At 35.5% G+C, this 20,834-nt stretch overlaps 1 protein-coding gene and 1 long non-coding RNA gene across 4 annotated transcripts in view; one reads left to right on the top strand and one right to left on the bottom strand.

Moving 5' to 3' along the window:
- Positions 1–20,834, top strand: part of LOC120767087 — an 87,219-nt gene that overhangs the window by 26,173 nt on the left and 40,212 nt on the right. The window lies entirely within an intron of this gene.
- Positions 1–20,834, bottom strand: part of LOC120767084 (fatty-acid amide hydrolase 2) — a 56,384-nt gene that overhangs the window by 13,922 nt on the left and 21,628 nt on the right. For 2 of the 3 annotated variants that reach the window (XM_040092954.1, XM_040092955.1), the window contains one exon: positions 10,938–11,118. In XM_040092954.1, coding sequence (XP_039948888.1) covers positions 10,938–11,118 — 181 coding nt within the window. Of the gene's footprint in view, positions 1–10,937; positions 11,119–13,167; positions 13,272–20,834 lie in introns of those variants that run through there. The other variant, XM_040092953.1, reaches the window with a different exon arrangement.

Here is a 20,834-nt window from a genome sequence, read left to right as displayed (position 1 = left end):
GAGAAGTTATATGGTCTATAAGGACAAACAGAGTGACGGAGAACTTCATAAACGGTACTAATTTACTAGGCCAATCTGCTTTATTCTTCCCTCTATTAACGTGGTTATCAGCCGATTTTTTTTCCAAACTAAATGCTCTCACCCATTATATCAAGTGTCATAGTTTTAGTAGTTAACGAGGTATTGGTAATAAACATATTAAATGTCCGACACGGAAGGACTGACAAACATTCGGAAGTCATTTCGTCGCGTCAACCGTATCATACACCTCACCCTAATAATAAGCTCAGCTAAGTGAACGAAATATAGTAGTGTTACTATAATTCCAAAATCACAATATTATGCATTTAATGGAAATGTATCACTCACATCTAGTAAAGCGTTATTTATGGCTGATATCATTGAATTTAATCATATTTGCATATTTAAAGCGACAATAATTGCACATAAGTGCCAATAATTGTAAAGCCCGGCTTAATGTCGACCAATGGCATATTGCAAGCGCTGGATTTAGAGATATAATCAGATTATTTTTATCATACGATAAAATAACACCAATATTTACAGTTTTATGTGTAATTTGAGCATATGTAAATAAGTGATTAAGTCAGTATAGATACCTCTAGTGAAAAAATATTAATATATAATGTTATAATAGTTCATCACGGTTACGAGCTTTGATTTCGTATATTTCTCGTAACACTTTAAGTATCGTGAAATAAATACATAAATCATCTATGAATAAGATTATCAAAATTTTCAGCAAAGTAGTTTAGATTAGGTTAGGTTCTACTGTTGAACTTCAAGCGATCTAACTAAAATTTGAAAACTGAAATATCAGCCAAAATTTAAATGAAAAATCACTGATTTATGCCACTTTTGTCATATCTCAATATGTGATTGTCTTATCTTGTAATCCACTGAAGAAAAATATATTTATTAGGATGCTTCAATAACACTTATACGAATTTTGCGGTATCAACAGAAACTCAATTGCTAGCTACTTACATTGAGATAATCAGCGCGCATATTAATAGCCGCCTTCGATTCGCCATGCATTGGCGGTCAAACCAGTTGATATCAAAAAAAAATTAGTACTGTTTAGTTTCGACCCTTACTATTATGAATTATTGAAAATGTTTAAGTTTTTAAAATATATAATAAATAAGTATTTTTACTTTTATTTTTGACAATAATTTGCTTTTTGTCATTTGAGCCATTCACACTGGTAAAAAGGTCTAAAATCTGTTAAAAAAAATATCAGTAGCATTTAAGTAAATGGTTATTAGAGGGGGTCGATTACTTTGCTACAAAATCGCGTATGCGGGAAATGTTCGGTGGATAATTCTGAACAAGTTTGCTTCAGAAGCTATAGATTTAAAACCGATTTCACTCTTGTATCAAATTCAACTCTATAACTTTGTTGTTGTTTTTATATGTTTTTTTGGACATGAGGCCAAAGTGCAAAGATGCGGACCCGGCAAAATCCGAATCTTTTTTCATCCGGATAATTACTAAAGAAATTATAACATAATTTTCTCAGTGAAAGTTGTTTATTTCAGTCTATGCAAGTATGCTCTCAAAAATCATTCTGCAACAATTTATTTTATTTTATATGATATTATATAGTATAATGCGCACCCTAATGTTTATAAATGAAGTCATAACATTTGCAACTATGTGACGTTTGTGGCGTGTGGCACGTTTCAGTTACGTAAACGTTTCTCACGATTTTCATATTGATGCAATCACAAGAAAATATCGTTTATTTTTGTTGTATTTTATTATTATTTACATATATTGGTAGAAGATAGAAATACAAGAGCATAGACTCCACATTTTATAAGTTTGTTTTAGCAAAGTGTCACAACAATTTTTTGTATGTTTTTGGAATGATACGAATAGGAATATATATATCTGATTTTCGTGGATCATTTTACGAAGCCTTTTCGTGGCGGCTTGTTTAGTATTTGCATAAAAATTAAACAATTTCGTGCTGTTTGTAATACCTAAAATCTATGAAATGCTTACGTCTCATTAAGTTTAGTCGAGAAAACTTATTAAATGTTCAGAGCAACATCCAAATTCAAAATAATTAAACCCCATAGTATACCACAATGAAAAGCTGTGTGTCAAATTCGAGGTTTGTAGCTGAGTTTAGCGCCCTTGGTGGGTTGGTGACGGCCGAATTCCGGCCGAACTTAGAGTGGCAAAGAATATGTTCGAAACATTTTCATGCCGTCCTCTTTGTAGAGTTCGAAAATGGAGTCTTCTAATATCTAATATAATATAATTTAATTTCCAACCAGGATTTCGAAATATAAAACTTGGTACCGGGGTTTCCAATAAGAATGATATGATTTCTAATTGTCGTTTCGCCAATTTTTAGTATGCCATGATCTGTAATTTTTTGTTTCATTATACTCGTATTCAGTAATGTTTACAGTTTCATTATGGAAAGTTTTATGTAATGTTTTGAAACTATTCAATTTTATTCTCAAAATAATCGTTCTCCAATTGCAACTTTTCGTACGCTTTTGTCATTTTATGGTCGTGATAATCATTCACCTTTGCGTGCTATTCGTCGCATTGTTGAAAATTTCGAGCGTACATTGCATAATGCTGAGGTGCCAATAAGACAAAGACCGTTCAAAGTAATGACAATATTGCTGCCGTTCAAGCAAGTGTTGCTGAAGGCCGTAATTTGTCGATTCCAACACGTTCTTAAGCTTTGGGACCGTCTCATACCACAACCTGGCTGATTTTTGAAAAGGCTTGCAACAACCTTAAAAGTCGTGATATTGCTGATTTTGCTTGAAAAAATCTGAAAACAGTAACTTTTTTTTAACCTGAAAAGGGTACATTAAGTTTGCCAAGAAATTTGTAATAAACAGAAGGAAGCGTGAGAGACCCCATAAAGTATATGTTGAAATGATCAGTATGTTGAGCTGAGTCGATTTAGCCATGTCCGTCTGTCCGTCTGTATACATATATACGAACTAGTCCCTCAGTTTTTAAGATATTGTTTTGAAATTTTGCAAACGTCATTTTCTCTTCAAGAAGCTGCTAATTTGTCGGAACTGTCGATATCGGAGCACTATAACATATAGCTGCCATACAAACTGAACCATCGGAATCAAGTTCTTGTATGGAAAACTTTCACACTTGACAATGTATCTTCACAAAAGTTGGCACAGATTATTTTCTAAGATAATAATGTGATATCGGAAGAAATTGTTCAGATCGGTATACTGTAGCATATAGCTGCTTGCATGGAAAACTTTTGCATTTGACAACATATATACGAAATTTGGTATAGATTATTTTCTAAGGCAACAATGTAATCTCCGAATGTTGAAAAAACTATAGCATGTAGCTTCCATACAAACTAAACGATCGGAGTCAAACGCTTGCATTGGAGACCTTTGAAGGGTATATTAGCTGCGATGCAGCCGAAGTTAACGCTTTTTCTTGTTTTTAAATTATCTTCTCCGATGAGGTTCTTTTTCATCTGACTGGTGCGGTAAATAAACAAATTGTCGATTCTGGGGCGACGAAAGTCCACTAATTAATCATGACAAACAATACAATGCATACACCTATATTGAAAGTTTGTTGTGGTTTTTGGTCTGGTGCGATCATTAGTTCGTACTTCTTTCGAAATCAAACTGGTGACACTTTATATGACCGCGATTGCAAGAAGTTGATCTTGACAACAGCGTCTCAACAAGTCGCGGCTGCTTACCACATAGAGTTAAGAGATTGAATGGCCTTCAAGTAGTTGTGATTTAACAATACCAGACTAGTTCTCGTGAGTTTTTTTGGAGTCTTTAGCAATAAACCAGACTCTCTTCAAGCTGTAGTAATCAATATTGAGCGCGGTATTCATAATAGATGACTTGATTTAGTGGAAAAACTACTTAAAAATTGAGTTCATCGAACTCGTTCCTGCAAAAAAAGTCGTGGAGGTCATTTGAATAATGTTATAATCAGAACTTCTGAGCGTACTATTCGCAGCACCATCACCCACCTTGAGATCCAGCATTATTTTATTGGATAATATGCGACCGAATAGCCCAGCTGAGAGTGTACACGAAGACCGTTTGACATAGAACGACTTGGCGACTTGACAAGATACAACATGTGCAAGAACTGAAGCCGGTTGACCTTCCCAATCGACATCGCTTCGCTCTATGGGCTCTTGAAAAGTTCCAAGAATATCCGACGTTTTCGAGCTAAATTTTGTTCAGCGATAATACCCATTTCTGGCTCAATGGGTATGTAAACAAGCGAAATTGCCGCATTTGTAGCGAAGAGCAACTCGAAAATATTCAAGACTGCCATTTCAGACAGAAAAAACAACGGTTTGGTGTGGTTTGTGGGCTGGTGGAATCATCGGTCCATATTTCTTCAAAAATGATAGCGGTGAGAACGTAGCAGTTATCGCGTCATGATAACCGATTATTTGATGTCTGAAATTAAAGCTCGTGTTGTCGACATTTCAACATGACGACGCCACTTCCCACGATTCGCATTAATCAATGGATTTATTGAGAGAACATTAAGGTGAGGAGATAACCACGATAACGATCTATTGACCACCAAAATCGTATGACACTACACCGTTAAATTTTTCCTGTGAGGATATGTAAAGTCTTAAGTCCGCTCCAACTCAGGCCGTGGCCAACATTTGAAAGAGATTATTTTCAAGGAATAAATGCCAAAGATTGTTCTTTCGAATGATAATAAACAACCCCCACTAAAATTAAAGTTTCTGTTTTTTTTTAGGAAAGAACTTCGAAATAGATCACCCTTTACAAACAACCGTTTGGTGAACAAAACTACTGTACACTGCAGCAACATATTGCAAGAGTATAACTATGGGCTTCCGTAAACCCTATATACCTACATAACGATTAATGAGAGAGATCTTTCCAAAATTAAATGTGAATATTTCGAACCGTAATACGGTTTTGCAACAATATTGAGTAATATTGGTTCATACATTCTAGCTAGATCTCAAATTTAGTCAGTTAAGCAGTCCATACCGTGTATAATATACTTGCTTTACTTGTATTAGATCTCAACCAACCTCATTTCTCCTATGCCAATCAATACGGATATTTAAAATATTCCTTCGTGCTAAACGCAGTTTTGTCTTAATGTTTGCCGCAGTAATCATAACAAATCATTTTAATTGCCGATCATTTGAATTACTAAAGTAATAAGTTCATGTTCTGTTCTAACTGCCGCTTCAGAGTGAGAGGAAAAGTGCTCATTATTCGTATTTATTATTTGTTTTGTAGTATTTTTCCGCTTTACATGAGTCTGCTTTGATGCCAAAGTCATTCGGCTTTAAATGTTTCACTAGAATTTTAGTATTGTTTTTGCAGTAATTAGCAGTTAATTATTACAAATTGTGGTAGAACGAACGTAAATACGAAGTAATAATTCTAGCCAATACTCGAATATTATTTCATAATTATTATTTAAGCGTTCTGATTGGCAGTAATGCTAATTTAGACACGCTTAGAGAAACTAAAACATATTTCTGTGTGTTTATAGCTAGCATACTATGTATGTATATGCTTCCATTCTGAAACTTGTTAGTAAATGCTGAAGGTAGGTTTCATGGCTAAGTCGTAATAATAGTACGAGATATACTTGTACATGCAAAAGTGCTAGAAGCTTTTCCTGATTTGTTGCTGTTGTAGCAGAAAATATTGCCAAATTTGGTAGAACGCTGCCGACTTGACTCTCTTTGACCAGACATACTTGTATATATGTATATAAGGGTTTGTACCGGTTTAGTATGGGTCTTGTGGACGGTTTTTGGTGACTTATTCGTTATTCTTGGTCTGCATACATCTTTAATTATTTCTGATTTTAATGATTCCTGATTTGGAGATCACACTTGTACAGCTCTGCACGACTCACTTGTGGTTCCTAGAACTCAAAAATTCCTAAAAGTGGATCTAAATACTCCTATATCAATAAACCACCTTGATACACTACTTACTATTTAAACTACTTAGATGCTTGATTTTGGTCTCAATTAATTTTTCTGGATTGCTAAACGTTTGAGATTCAACGCCTTGGAACCTTCGCAGCAAAAACAGGATGTTCAAAGAGGAAGTTCTGAGAAGTTTCTATCTCGTTTTTACCAAACCACCTCACCAATTAACTCCTGGCAAGGTTTTTAGACAGTGAATAGTGGTTATAACTAGGAAAACAAGAAGCTTGCTGAGAGTTTAGGGGAGCTCTTGATCTTTTGCGTTTTACACAGAGTCAGAGGATCTTGCGACTGTGAAGTACATATACATACATATATGGCTGGCTTTATCATTTACGTGATCTGGCAAAACAAATAAAAAATATTTTAAATAAAAAATAAATTCAGTAAATATTTAAAGCCAAAATTAAAAAGTCAGTCTTGCGTTTTCATACCTTTTATTTAAAAAAGGGCCCATAGGCGCGCCACCTTTTTACACTCTACACAACTTGTATTACAGATCTTGTGAAAATAACAACATGAAATTTTAGTTAATTAATTTATGCCAAATTCATTTACTAAACCGGTCTGTCGGCCGTCTGGGAATTCACAAATAAATGCTTAATCATACACATACATATGTATGAAAATATGACGAATTTAAATAAACAAAATTTCATTCATACATTCTAATAATTTATTTGGCGTTTAAACCGTTCAAAATAGAACGAAGTGAAAGTGAGAAAATGAAAATCAAGGAATATATTCTCGAAAATGGGGAAATAAAATATATATGAAAACTAGTAGATCCGGCCACGCGTTGCTGTGGTACTCATTTTATGCTATTATTCATGTAATAAACTATTCAATACAGTGACTTTATTTACGCATAAGGGCGAAAACGTTTTTGTCGGTATAAGAATCCAAGCGATTGTACTTGAGATTTAATTTTATATAAGTTCATGCAAAAAAAATTTTATTGGAAACAAGAAAAAACGTTAAGTTCGGTAGTAGATCCGGCCACGCGTTGCTGTGGTACACATTTTATGCTATTATTCATATAATAAACTATTCAATACAGTGACTTTATTTACGCATAAAGGCGAAAACGTTTTTGTCGGTATAAGAATCCAAGGGATTGTAGTTGAGATTTAATTTTATACATGTTCATGCAAAAAAATTTCATTTGAAAAAATAACGAATTTAAGACTGCTTTCAAAATGTCTGGTTACCAGCCTTTCTGTCCAGTTAATAGAGTTGTCCGTTGAATAGATCGTACTTTATAAAGATCAACAAATTGTGAGACCGGCTAGTCTGCATGGATAATGAAGATGTCCACTTAATAGAGCTTTCAATGTATTTTTTATATATGAATGATTTGTACTATCCTATCTCCTAAGTTGCTTCAAACTGGACACAGTGTGCTAAATTTTACTAAAATCGGTTCAGTAGTTTAGGATTTCATCGCGGACAAATAACGTGACACGTCATTTTTATATATAAAGATAAGAATATATAACCGAGTATTAGTTGAAGCTTACTAAATTGAATGTGTTTTGTAAAAACGTGCTTATAAGGAGATTATCTTAAATAATGATTTATTCATAGAGCAATTAGATTGTCACTTTATGCCCACTGAGCTTCCTAAATGGAAATTTGTATAAACAACTGCCTTAATTTGTGGAAGATGGCAAAATAACGGTGCAATAAGTTTGCTGTTCCTGCTTTCAAATACAAATATTTTGATTTTCTGTAATCTGCTGATCAACTTAATAAATATTTTTAAATCTTTCATAGAATAATTACAAGCAGATAGTCGAAGAATGTAAAGAAAACGTAGTCAAACTGTAGCGTAAGAGACTCCTCTATATTTTATGTCCATGTGGCAGGTTGAATAAATTTGACGAAAACTCGACCAGTTACAAAATCTATACAAACAATTTGGGCAATGCAATTTCAGTGAAGTTGGACCTAAATAAGCAAAGTTATCTCCTCTTGCTGTGTTTTCTGTTACTTCTTTGAAAATCTTAGGCGCTTTAGTTAAGCGCCAATTTTTGTCTTGAGCCCATCAATGGGCGAAGGATTGCTTTTCAAATATACCCCAAAAAATTAAGTTAATGGGAGTATAATCTAGAAAGCTGGATTGTCAGTCACCTTCTTTGAGATTAGATATTTAGGAAATTTTTGTTGCATCAGTTAAATAGGTTGATATTTGTTCAGACCTGTAACAACAAAAAAATAAAGCCTAATTATAATTTGCCTCAAAAAACGATCTAAACAGATACTTTTTGTTCAGTCATTTTTCTCTATTGTATCACAAAAGTATTTTCTATTCTTCCGATATACAGCCGTTGACAGCTAATTAGAAACGGGAGTTATTTTGAAGTAAATGAAATTATTTTCGAATAAATCACTTATTTTTACCGTTTTTCATTTTCTCATTTTATTGAAGTTTACATTAAACTTATAGGTACTCTAATAGTAAAAATTTTAATTAAAAATCCTTTTTTTTTTGAAGATTTTAATAAAAATGTGTAGAATCAACGATTTGAGTGCGACAGCTAATTAGAAGCGAAATTTTTTTTATTAGCAAAAAATACTGCTATTAAAAAATATTCCTTACTTTCAGTTAGTATTTTGTTGCTTAACCCTTTTACTTTAATACTGCTTCACATCCACGGCGAATTGCCGTTATAAGACTCTGACAGCACACCACTAGTGTTGCTTGCCATGTCGTCCTAATTTCATCAAAAAGAACGTCCATATTTGTGATATTTTTGATGCCTACAGCTTTTTTGACATCAACCCAGATGTGCTCTCTTCAGGCCACTCCAAAACATTCATGGAATTTTCAACAAAAAACTTTTGTGTTGACTTTGCCGTGTGCTTTGGATTGTTATTTTGTTGGAATCTCCATATAACAGGCAAATCGTCCTTAGTCCATGGCAGAATGGCAGTTTTTAGGATGTCGACGTATTTCTCCTTATTTAAAATTCCATCAATCATATGGAGCGGACCTACACCACCCCAGGAAAAAAAAATTCCCACACCATAACTGATCCTCCACCATGCCTCACTACGCGTGAAACATAGCGTCGATCAAATTCTTGTAGATTGGTCGGCAAACATGCCTTCGACCATCAGGATCTATGCGATTTATTTCGTTACATCGCTCCAAACAACATACTTCCATTTATTTGTTGTCCAAGATCAATAAGCGTTGGAAAAGTCTACACGTCATGCGTGCTGTTCTGCCGTGAAACCCAAATTCGACTAAACGTCGGGCAATTGTTTTCTTGGATATTTGGACATTATATTCGTTTTGAATTTTATGTAGAAGGTCAGTGAAACTCTTTTTTTGGGTCTCCTCGGGAGATGGTAGTAATTCTGCGGTGTATTTCTGTTAAAGTTTTTCGGGTTTTCCTTCGCGTGCAACGTTGGAAATAGTTTTAAAATTCTTTATAACGTATGATTAAGGGCATTGAAAACAATTTCTTTTGAGCATTTGACCTGATTCGAAATTTGTTTGTACGTCTGTCTAGAGTGACGAAGGCGAAAAATGTAACTACGTAGGGCGGGGAGCGTTTATTCATTAAAAAACTTGAATAATACATTTTAATATATTTTTAACCACAACTTTGAAACAGAAATCCAGAAAACCAGAAGTCAATAACATTATTAATAAAAGTTAACACCTTGAGGAATTTTAATTCTTTAAACAACGGTTTCTAATTAGCTGTCGCACTTAATATACCTTCTATATCGTAACGCATTTACTATTTGGGAAAAAATTAAAAGAACTTTAACTTCACAACTACAAAACAGTGTGAATGTAGTAGTAAATAGAGTAGCACGAACAATGCAAGACTTTTAGGAATATAAATAACGGTATATCAAAATTTTTTATCATTATACTCATCAGCCACCAACAAAAAAGGGAACGTTTCTAATTAGCTGTCAACGGCTGTATGTATAGTCATAATTTTACTGAATTGAAGTTTTCAACTCTTGGCCAGCCAAAACAATCGGTTAGTAGACGTTGAAAGTATTAAATATTTATCTATTGATATTAAGGGCATCTAGACGTTCATATGGTATATCGAAAGCTTAGATATGCAATAATATCTCTTTTGTTCAGAATTCAAATAATTTTCAACTTTACCGGCTTAGTTTTGTAGCAACTAGACAGGCTTAAGCGGACGAAGAAGCTTTTAATGCGGTTTATTAAACCTACTCTCTTCTTTGATTAATCTCTCTGTTTGTTGCCCATCTTTACGCAAATTAGTTCCTTACTTTTTGGGATATGGATCTGAAATTTTGCACACGTGCTTTCCTTCCTAAGAAGCTACTCATTTATAGGAAGCGTGGATATCGGACCACAATAACATATAGCTGCCTTCAAACTGCTCGAACAAAATCCGGTGCTTGGATGGAAAACTATTTTATTTCTTGAGATATCGTTACGAAATTTTGCATCCATTATTATCCAAAGTAAAGGGATATTCTCGGAAGAAATTGTCCAGATCGGATCACTATAACATATAGCTGTCATACAAACTGACCGGTCAAAATTAAGTCTTTGTATGGAAAACTTTTTTATTTGTTGAGATATCTTCACGACATTTTGAATATATTATTCTCAACAGAAAAGCTAAAATATCTCAAGAAATTTTCAAAATCGGTTCACTATACCATATAGTTGCCATAAAGAAGTTTCAAATTCGCGACTAGATGATAAATGTTATATTAAAATCACTACTGTCACCAAAAATGAACTGATTTTTCAAAAACTCTAGAAAAAGTAGGTACTCTCTTAACTATGATACTAATATGTTTCAATATTTTTAAAACTTAAGCGCGTTGAGTAACCAGTGTTGTTTGTAGTAATTTTCACAAGAATAGCAAACTAAAAACTAAAAGAAAAGCGCAAAAATAGCTCACTCACCTTTCCATTGCGAATCAGTTTGGCCAAATCGACAGCGGGTATTTCCAGCAGATGACTCCGTATGGGCGGCAACTTTTTGCGGTTCACTTTGATGTTGGTGAAGCGACTGTAGGGTACAACGAACCAACTGAAGACGATCATGGCCGACCGCAGAAAGCGCCGCATGATGTACCCCATAATCCTGGAACAAAGTAGCACAGCAATTTTGGCGATTTTATGTTAACACGTTACACAAGAAAAAAAACAGAAACAACACAAAAAATACAATACAACAACTTAAAGTTTATTTATATCTATGAATATAGGTCACACGACACACACACATATACGATGTGCACTGTGTGTGGGTTTGGCTGCTACTTTATTGACTTTGCGTTTTCCTTCTCCTGCAACTATGAAGCACTGTTTGTTGTTGCTAGCTTTTCGCTAAATATTTTTATGTGCTTTTCGTTTCTTAAACTTTTGGCAAAGTTTCTTTCGCTTTGTTTTTGTTTTTGCACTTTTTTTCCTTTTTATTTGTATTTTTGTTTTTATTTTAATTTTTGTTTTTATTTTTATTTTTGGTTTTCAGTTCATTGCGAGCGGTTGCAGTTACAAAACCAGTAGACAGGCGCACTCATGGCTACTTTTTATACACAAGTGCCTTTATATGCGCGTTTAGTATGTTTGTATGAGTATGTGTGTGCTGCTGTTGCGTAGCTGCGGCGTATTGCGGGCATACATGCGCTGCAGTGATGGACACACACACAAAAGCACTGGCTTAGTTACACCAACACACTTGTATATATGATTACAACAACAACACAGCATATGTGGATGCTATGCAGCTGTGTGGCGCGAGCGTTCAGGTGCTTGACTTGGCCAGCGGCTTGGCAGTGGCATGGCGTGGTGCGCTCGTACGCCGCCCGGGCTGGCTGCCAATCGCTGTAAGCGCGCTTAATTGCTCACCAGACAACGGCGAAGAATTGTGCAATATGCCACAAGCACATGCACACTCGCACACACACATGCACTTGCATGCATGCAGGCTAGTAAGATGCTTGCAGATTTGCGGATAAATGATTCTTCGCTGCAATTTCAGTTAGCCGTGTTGTTGTATATTTGCGGTTAACGTTGTTTACATTAAAATTTGCAGCATTTTCCTTTGCTTTTTATTTGCTTGTGTTCAGCACTGTTGCACAATCGACAAATTGGTGGCATGTAGCACAATGTTCCTTAACATTTTTTTCAGCTTGCGCGCATTGCTTCAGCTTAAGCTGTGTGTTAGTTGCTGTGCTGCACGGGGAGTGGCAGCTGCGATGACAGCTGTGCGGCTCCGGCCAGCTCGTCGGAGGCCTTGTGGAAATACACTTGCCACAATTTAACGAGTTCCTGCAGTCGCTGAAGCAAACTGCTTGGAATTTCTCAACAAATGTGTAGTATTTGTTGTTTAATTATTTTTATGCTCTACTGGCATTAATTTTTCATGATTTTGTTGTTGTAAAATTTTCGTATCGCTTTATTGTTCCAAGTAATAATATTTTTTACGTTTGTTTTCAATTTATTTTTGCATTATTTTATGAATATTGTTAACAAATTAAATTATTTTCAGCGCTTTTATTAATTGAAATAATTTTGATTTTACTTTTTTTAATAATTTTTGCACTCCCAACTTATTTTTCTCTTTAATATATTTCTCATTCGTTACATTTGCACAAATTCGCCAAAATCTAATTTTTTCGTATTTTTTCTTCAGCTTTAAAGCTGTCCGAAACACATATTCTCGACCCAAATTGACACATGAGTTTCGCACACAAACACCAGCGTTTATGGAAACTTGTTTTGTGTGTTATTTTGCAATGCACATATGTATGTATGTATGTTTTCGACCAACAGATTATATATAATTATCATTTTTGCAGACATTTTCCATGCCAATGCACTTTTTATGAGCGAATATTTATATATTTTGTTTATTGCAGAATTTTATACATTTTAGTTGTTTTCAAGCCAATAACAACATCATTTTCCACTTTCATAGAATTTGTTTATGTTGCGCATGCGCAGCACCTTCGCCAACTATGCGTAAGGCCAACGCGTTCGTCGCTTAAGTCTTTTGTTTCGCTGCTTTGTTGTTAGCACACAATATCAGCCATTTCTTGCAATTCTTTTCAAATCACTTTTGCCGCAAATGACAAATAATCGAACTATTCGCTTATAGATTGCAATTGATTCAAATATTAATACACACACACACGCGCGCACGCTGACACGCACGGTCACGGCTGGGTAACGCTTTATATTCGATTTAAATTGCACGCGCTGCGCAAAATGCCACACCATTAACGCTCGAAATACGCTGAGAAAATAATTTCTGCAACAACTTGGCAATATCATTTAAGCGCAACTCTCTCAGCAACTGCCAGCAGCCGCGCGTACATGCACTCATACAAACAGCGCGAGCCTCAAGCAGCGGCGCTAAGCTCAAAGGGTTACAGCTTACAACTTACAGCATACGCTTTTCGCGCAAAGCACGCTACAACAACTTGTTTCGCGCCACCAAACCTGCGCGCTCGTGAGCGCCAAGTGAGTGAGCTGCGCTGCTTTGTAAACGATTTTGAGTGTAAAACGCGCATTTATTATGAGTGCTTTCAGCGTTAGCAAACTGTTCTCCGGCAAATTATAAATCGTATTGTCTGCCAAGTGGCGCTTGACACTCGAACTGACAATTAGCTTTAATAAGTTGCCTTTATATTGCGTCTTCTCTCTTAATCCGCTCTCGAGTGGTTTTTGCAATATTTCACAGCGCGCTCTCTAATTCCGCTTTTGTTTTCGCAATGCGTTGCTGCTCTTTGGTGAGCTATTGTCTCAGCTATTGCTTTGCTACCAGCTGATAAGTCATTTCTTATCTCTCACGCTATTCCGGACGCGCGCTTCTGGGCGGCCTGCTTTCATCGAATCGGACATTTGCTTCGCTAAACTCTGTTTATGATAATTGGAATCAATGCACTTTGCATTGTTGTTCATTTGTTGCGAATGTTTTTGTTTTGCAGATATATTTATAAATAAAACTATTTCCTCTTACATATTGCGTCGAACATATACAATTAAAGTTTGAGCGTTTATGCTTATCGATAAATGTAGCATAGCTTATATAATACATTTTTTTCAATTTCAAACTTGTGGGGGACTCAGAAGGCTTCTTATGGATTGCCACTCTGACCTATGTAAGTGTTTGTCTTCAGGGTTTTCTTAGCTACGAAATTGTATTCGTCTATGTACCTAAGGGTCGCAGTTAGAGGGTTTATTTTATTGCCTTCTGTGTGCGGACACTCAGTAACTTACTAATCTAGACCTCGGCTGATAGTTGATGGCCTATTTTTTCTTAATGGGATTGCACGATCAGCTATTTAATCTGCCATTAATAAGTTGTTTTCATATGTGCTTTACAGTGTGTGAAGCACTTGAGTGGTAGCATAGGTCTAGGTAGGTAAATTAAAGGTTTTCATCACGTCTTTGCATATACTGCTCTTTCAACAAACCGAAATGATTCTTGTTTAGACATTTCAATTTACGGTACTAAAAATTTTAATTTCTAAAGCATAATGGGTTCATTTGTGGGATTCGAATCATCACGAACACACAAAAGTTCATTTATTCTGCGGATAATATTCCCCGAAGACTAGATTAATCAGATAAATGGATTTTCTTATCCTCTAAATTTTACGCACTCTGTATTTGTATAGACTTTACTTTTATAATATTTGGTTTGCTGAGAAGAGTCTTTCCCCACTGAATCAACCTCATACTTTTTGATAAAAATTATTTAGGGTTTACACAAGTCTCATAAAGTTATAAGTTATAACGATTCGAAAACATAGCATTGAGAATTGTAAATGTGTAAAACTCATTTTTGTATGAAATCCAACAACAATTTTTTTAAGCAAGTGTAAAAATTTATAATTTTACGATTTTACGATGCTATACCACGGGTTGTGAGTACCGCAATTACATATATATTTCATTTTAAAATTAACAAAAAAATTACAAAATTTGCCACATCTTCGAAGTTTTGGCTATATAAAGGGTGATCCATCTCAAGGTTTCCTACTTTTTTAACGAAAAACACAAACACTTCAAAGTTAATGGGGAATGTTGACTACTATTCGAAAGAACATTATTTTGCACTTATTTTTTCAAGACTACCTCTTTCAAATATTGGCCTCGGCTACGTCGCAGATGGTCTATACGTTGGGTCTAGTTTTCGATGATTTCTTCGAGCATTTCAACTGGTAGCTGGCAAATGATACGCGTGATGTTTTGCTCCAAGACCTGAATCGAAGCGGTATTGTCCGCATAGACATTAGACTTTTGCATATCCCCACAGGAAAAAGTCTAACGGTGTGATGACACACGACCTTGATGGCCAATCGACCGGCCCAAAACGTGAAATTATCTGCTCATCGAAGTGTTCTCTCAATAAACCTATTGAATGATGCGATTTGTGGGAAGCGGCGTCGTCTTGTTCAAACCAAATGTCGCTGAGATCACAAGCCTCAATTTCAGGCATCAAACAGTCGCTTATCATGGCGCGATAACGGTCGCATTGACGGCTACGTTCTCATCGGCATTATTTTTGAAGAAATATGAACCGCAGATTCCACCTTCCCACAAACCACACTAAACAGTTTTTTTTTCTGCACGAAATGGCAGTTCTTGAAACTCTTCGGGTTGCTCTTCGTCTAAAATGCGGCAATTTTCCTTGTTTACATATGTACATACCTAACTAGAAATGGCTTCATCGCTGAACAAAATTTAGCACGCAAACTTCGGGTCTTCTTAGAACTTTTGAAGAACCGATAGAACATAGTGATTTCGCTTGGGAAGGTCGAGCGGCTTCAGTTCTTGCACAAGCTATATTTTATACGCTACCAGTTTAAGTTCTCGACATAAAATGCGTCAAGTCGTTTTATACGTCAGTCCGAGCTGCTGCGAACGGTATGGAATCGACTCTCCTCGCTCTTCGTATACACTCTCAGCTACAACTACTATAATTTGTTCATTGCGTGCTGGGCGTATTCTATTCGCTCGAATATTAACTAATAATGAATGCTGAGTCTCAAGATGTGAGATGGTGTTGCAAATAGTACCCTCAGTAGACCAATTATATTGACCATAAGTTGAGCGAAGCGCGCGAAACACATTCTTTACAAAATGTGAGTTTTTGTTGTTTTTCAGGATTAAGTATTACCACGATGAAATGCCAAACAATTCTAAACAAAAATAACATGACAGCTTGACACGACTCATGTGTGATCTATTAAAGAAAGGCTATTGAAAAAAGTATCTCTATTTGGATCACCCGTTATACTCACAATAGTTCTAAAAATACCTTGAGCTGAATCTTTACCTGATAACTAAGAAAAAACTTTGCTTGCAGTTTTCAATGAGTTGTTTTGAGGAAGCTCAGAAAACCAATTTGGTCTTCGGTAGTTGGGGATAAAATTTTTCCATTATCCGTCTTTCCATTGAAAAAAAACTGATGTTTTTTGTTTGGTGCATTCCAAAGTAACAGGACAGGAAACAGAAGAAATTGTGTTTTCGGCAAAATGAATTTATTTTATTCAAAATAGTCACCTTCTGCTTCAATACAGCTTTTTGCACGGTCCAAAAGCATGTCGAACGAGTGTTCAAGCTCGTTGGCCGGTATAGACGCCAGTATGCCGATGCAAACCTTTTGAATGGCCTCTACGTCTGCATAATGTTTTCCTTTCATGGGCAAATGCATTTTTCCGAAAAGGAAGAAGTCGCACGGTGCCATATCAGGTGAATACGGGGAGCTGTTAATGGTTAAAATGTGATTTTTGACCTCTTTAATGATGTCCTTCGAATGTTGGATTGTGAGCAATTTTTGGTCGTCACACCGTCAAATGTGATAAATCGATGTTTTGGGGATGTTCAATTCCATGAATTTCAATGATGATTTCGGCGGATTTTCGATGAATTCATGCACAGTTTCGATGGAATTTCCGGTGATCACGGATTTTGATTGGACCACATGTTGATCGTCATTTATGTCCTCACGACCACTTTGAAAAAGTTGAAACCACTCGTGCACTCTGTTGCGGAATTGGTAATCATCGCCATAAACTTGTTTCATCAATTGAAACGTTTCAGTTAAAGTTTCATCAATTTTAAAACAAAATTTAATGTTGACTCTTTGTTCGAAGCTCATTTTGCATCGATAACACAAACATACTGACAATTAAAACGCAATAACTTCACTTCCAATCGATGAAATGTCTTGAAATTGTCCATTGAGAATCGATAAATAAAGATAGCAGATTCTAACGCAGCAGTCGACATATAGATGGCGCCACCAGGGAGCGCTAGATTCAAAAAGGGATCCTGTTTACTTTGGAGCGCACCTTGTACAGTAATACATATTTCTGAATTAATACTTAATGAAGCTGCGTGTACGTTTGCCTTACCGCTTCTTCTTTACTAAAACTACTAAAATAAAAAAATACTGCAATAAGAGTATGGAACTGAAAAAGCTTTAGAAAGCTTATATTAGTTGAATTATTACTTATTATCATTTTTATAACTTTTATTTAGTGTATGACTAGTAGGTATGTTCAGGATTATTTTATTGTTTTTATTTATTCGGCACTGCTTTTGATCATATCTAAATCGGGAATGTTTCTGAACCACTTCGGCACTATTCAGAAATGTTAAAGAGCTTACCTAAACAGGGGTGAACATTTTTCAACAGTCCACAGTAAAAATTTTGAATTTTTTCAAGACAACAATTAAATATTATAATTCATGAAATTTGTTTGATATAGACTATCTAAATACTCAAAAAAGAAATCACACCAGATATGCTTTTAAAACAAATTGAAAAAATCTTGAGATTGCACTTTATTGACCTTTCGCTATTCACAATTCGACTAAAGTCCATCATCCGATGTGTTTATTTGCTTAACGCTTATTCTGTTGAAACTGTTCTAAGAAAGTCGTGTCAATTGCACTTTGAGATATACTTTTTCAATTAAATCTTGATTGTAATTAAAAGTTGCCATCGACTACAATCATAACATCTTATTAACCTGTAACATATAGTAAGGCGTAAAGTCACTTTGCGTCATTAGCATTACTGGGAAATATTTTTTATTAAAATCAACCTAACTACAGAAATCACTTATCGTCATCATTTTATTGCTGTAGAAATTTATATTTGTTTGTTAATAATTTTTACTGCCGAATAACTTTACGCAAATCGAAATACGAGGTTTGTTCATCAAAAAGTTTCACGAATTTTGTATTTCTTACAAAAGTGTTTATTTATTCATAAATATATTTTTTGTGTCCCCTTCAATGTAATTACCACTAGATATATAAATTACATTCTTCCAGCGTTTTTTCCAATACCCCAAGCATCTAAAAAAGTCGTTTCGTGTGATCTTGTTGAGCTGTCGTCTATTCAGGGGTATCCTTAGTTTTGGGGACACAAAAAGTCACAGGAGGGTCAGGTCTGGATAATACGGTGGTTGTGGCACCATGAATGTGTTATTTTTGGCCAAATTTTAGGTGCACAAGCAACGATGCGTGAGCAGTTGTGCTATCATGGTGCAAAAGCCAATTTTTGTTCTTCCAAAAATCCGGGCGTTTCTGGCGGATTGCTTCACGCAAATTGCGCATAACTTGCAGGTAATATTATTTATTGACCGTGCGACCATTTGGCAAGAATTTATGATGCACGTCTTTGCTGATGTGCTCGGGCTCCCTTTTTAGTCAAGAGAGAACTTTACTTCTCAATTGCCTACTCAGCCCGAAGTACCAGTTGGCAATATTTATTCTGTGTTGGAATTGGAGGCTGATATTGTTGTTGGTGTTAATACTGGTTCCAAGATAAACAAAGTTATGACTTTCAACAACGACGTGGTAGCCAAGTCGCGAGTGCGACGACTGTTCGTTTGATGACAGGAAATATTTCGTCTTGCCCTCGTTCACTACCACACCTATTTGCTTCGCTTCCTTATCCAGAATTATGATAGCACTATCATCGACGTACCTTATTGTACCTTACCTTGACGTCTTCGGGCGTCAACATTCGGAATGCGTCCACGTACTTAATTTTTAAATTGCTAAAGGTTTTAAGGTTTCACTAGAAATCAAATGTAGAGGTGTTTTAAATTACAGTCTACAAAATGTCCTGTTTTACTCAATGAAAAAAAGGTGAAACATCTACACCAAAGTTATTTTCACAAAATGAACTCAGTAATATTTGTAATATGTGATCAATTTAGGAATGATAAAGTAATTTTTCGAAGCGTTGGACGGAGAGAAAGATTTTAATTCAATTGCATTTGTAGAAAATTTTCGAAGCTTACTATGGAAAGTTGAAAACTGGAGCTTTTGAGAGAGCAATTAATGATAGTTACAGATTTTATCTAAATTATGAATTTTCTGGAAGGATAATCGTAGAAAAGTTTTGTGTTGATAGTCGAAAGTTATGAGAAATTGTGCAAAATGAAAAAAATGTTCAGATTCTGTGAGCAATCTTGAGTATCTAGTTAGACTATCTCGCTATTATCTGGACACATTTTGGGATAATTTCAAAAATTATAGCGAAAAGAGGGGAACCATTTCATCAGGATCTAAAAATGATGTAAGAAAGGTATCAATGTTGATGAGGTCGTCACATGATGGTAGAATATTGTCGATTGGGAAATTATATAAAAAAAGCTCATAACATTTACTTCGATTCGAACTGGATTTCTTCAATTTTTTTTAGGCATAAATGTTTCAAGGATATGGAAGATTTGCTATATTTCTTTTACTATGCACATTCTTTATTGGCGTAGGAACCGTTTATGCGGTTATAGCCGAGTTTAAAACAGTGCGCCAGTGGTTCTTTCTTTTCGCTATTTGGAAGCAATTGGAGATTCCAAGTGTAGCCAGGTCCTTCTCCATCTGGTCTATGTAAAGGAGTGGAGGTCTTCCTCTCCCTCTGTTTCCCCCTGGCGGCTACTGCGTCAAATACTTACAGAGCTGGAGCGTTTTCATCTATTCGGACGATATGACCGCTGTCTCTTAATTCACTGAACTATGTTATCGTATATTTCGTACAGCTCATCATTCCAGCGATTGCGGTATTCGCCGTTGTCAATGCGCAAAGGACCACAAATCTTCCACAGAAAACTCGTCGACTCAACAGATGTTATCATCGTGCCTCTGCACCATATAACAGAAAGGGGATGGTGAGTGACTTCTCAGTTGCCTACTCAGTCCGAACTAGCGCCTCCTGGCAACAGTTATTCTACGTTGCCCTGATCCTGACGGAGCTTTGCTCAACGTCACTTCATACAGCCGTATTAGTTTTGCGGGGATACCAAATTCAGACATACCGGCTTGAAGAAATATTTCCATTCAATTATTTTAAGATAACACACACATTGACCGATATTTTCGGGACACTCCGAATAAAGATATGTAACTGTTTTAGATAGTATATGAGACTAGGATAATTCATCAACTGATTTCACCCTTTTTCAAGACAAGTCAACAGCAAGTTCCTGATAATATATTCATTCATTATTTACCGATATACGGTATAATGTTAACCAGAAGTTCGAAAATCATTAAATTAGATATAGGATTGGGGTTAGGAGAAGTACTGAAGCCTTTCTGTAAATTTTAAAAATTAGTAGAAAATAGCAGAAAAAACTTTCCACTTCATCTGATCAGCTTCGTAGAAGGGAAGCTTTACTTATAATAGTATCAGTGGGCCTTCAGAAAGTGGACTCCGATCTCTAGCCTATTTAGATGGGAGTTGGCTTATATCGATATATCGTTGATGCTTAATTTTTGTATTGTAAGGTAAAATAATATGGTGTAAGCATTGTTGTGGTT

Source organism: Bactrocera tryoni, chromosome 1 (genome assembly GCF_016617805.1).
Source record: "Bactrocera tryoni isolate S06 chromosome 1, CSIRO_BtryS06_freeze2, whole genome shotgun sequence".
Taxonomy (NCBI): Eukaryota; Metazoa; Arthropoda; class Insecta; order Diptera; family Tephritidae; genus Bactrocera; species Bactrocera tryoni.
This window is presented reverse-complemented; position numbering and strand designations above follow the sequence as displayed.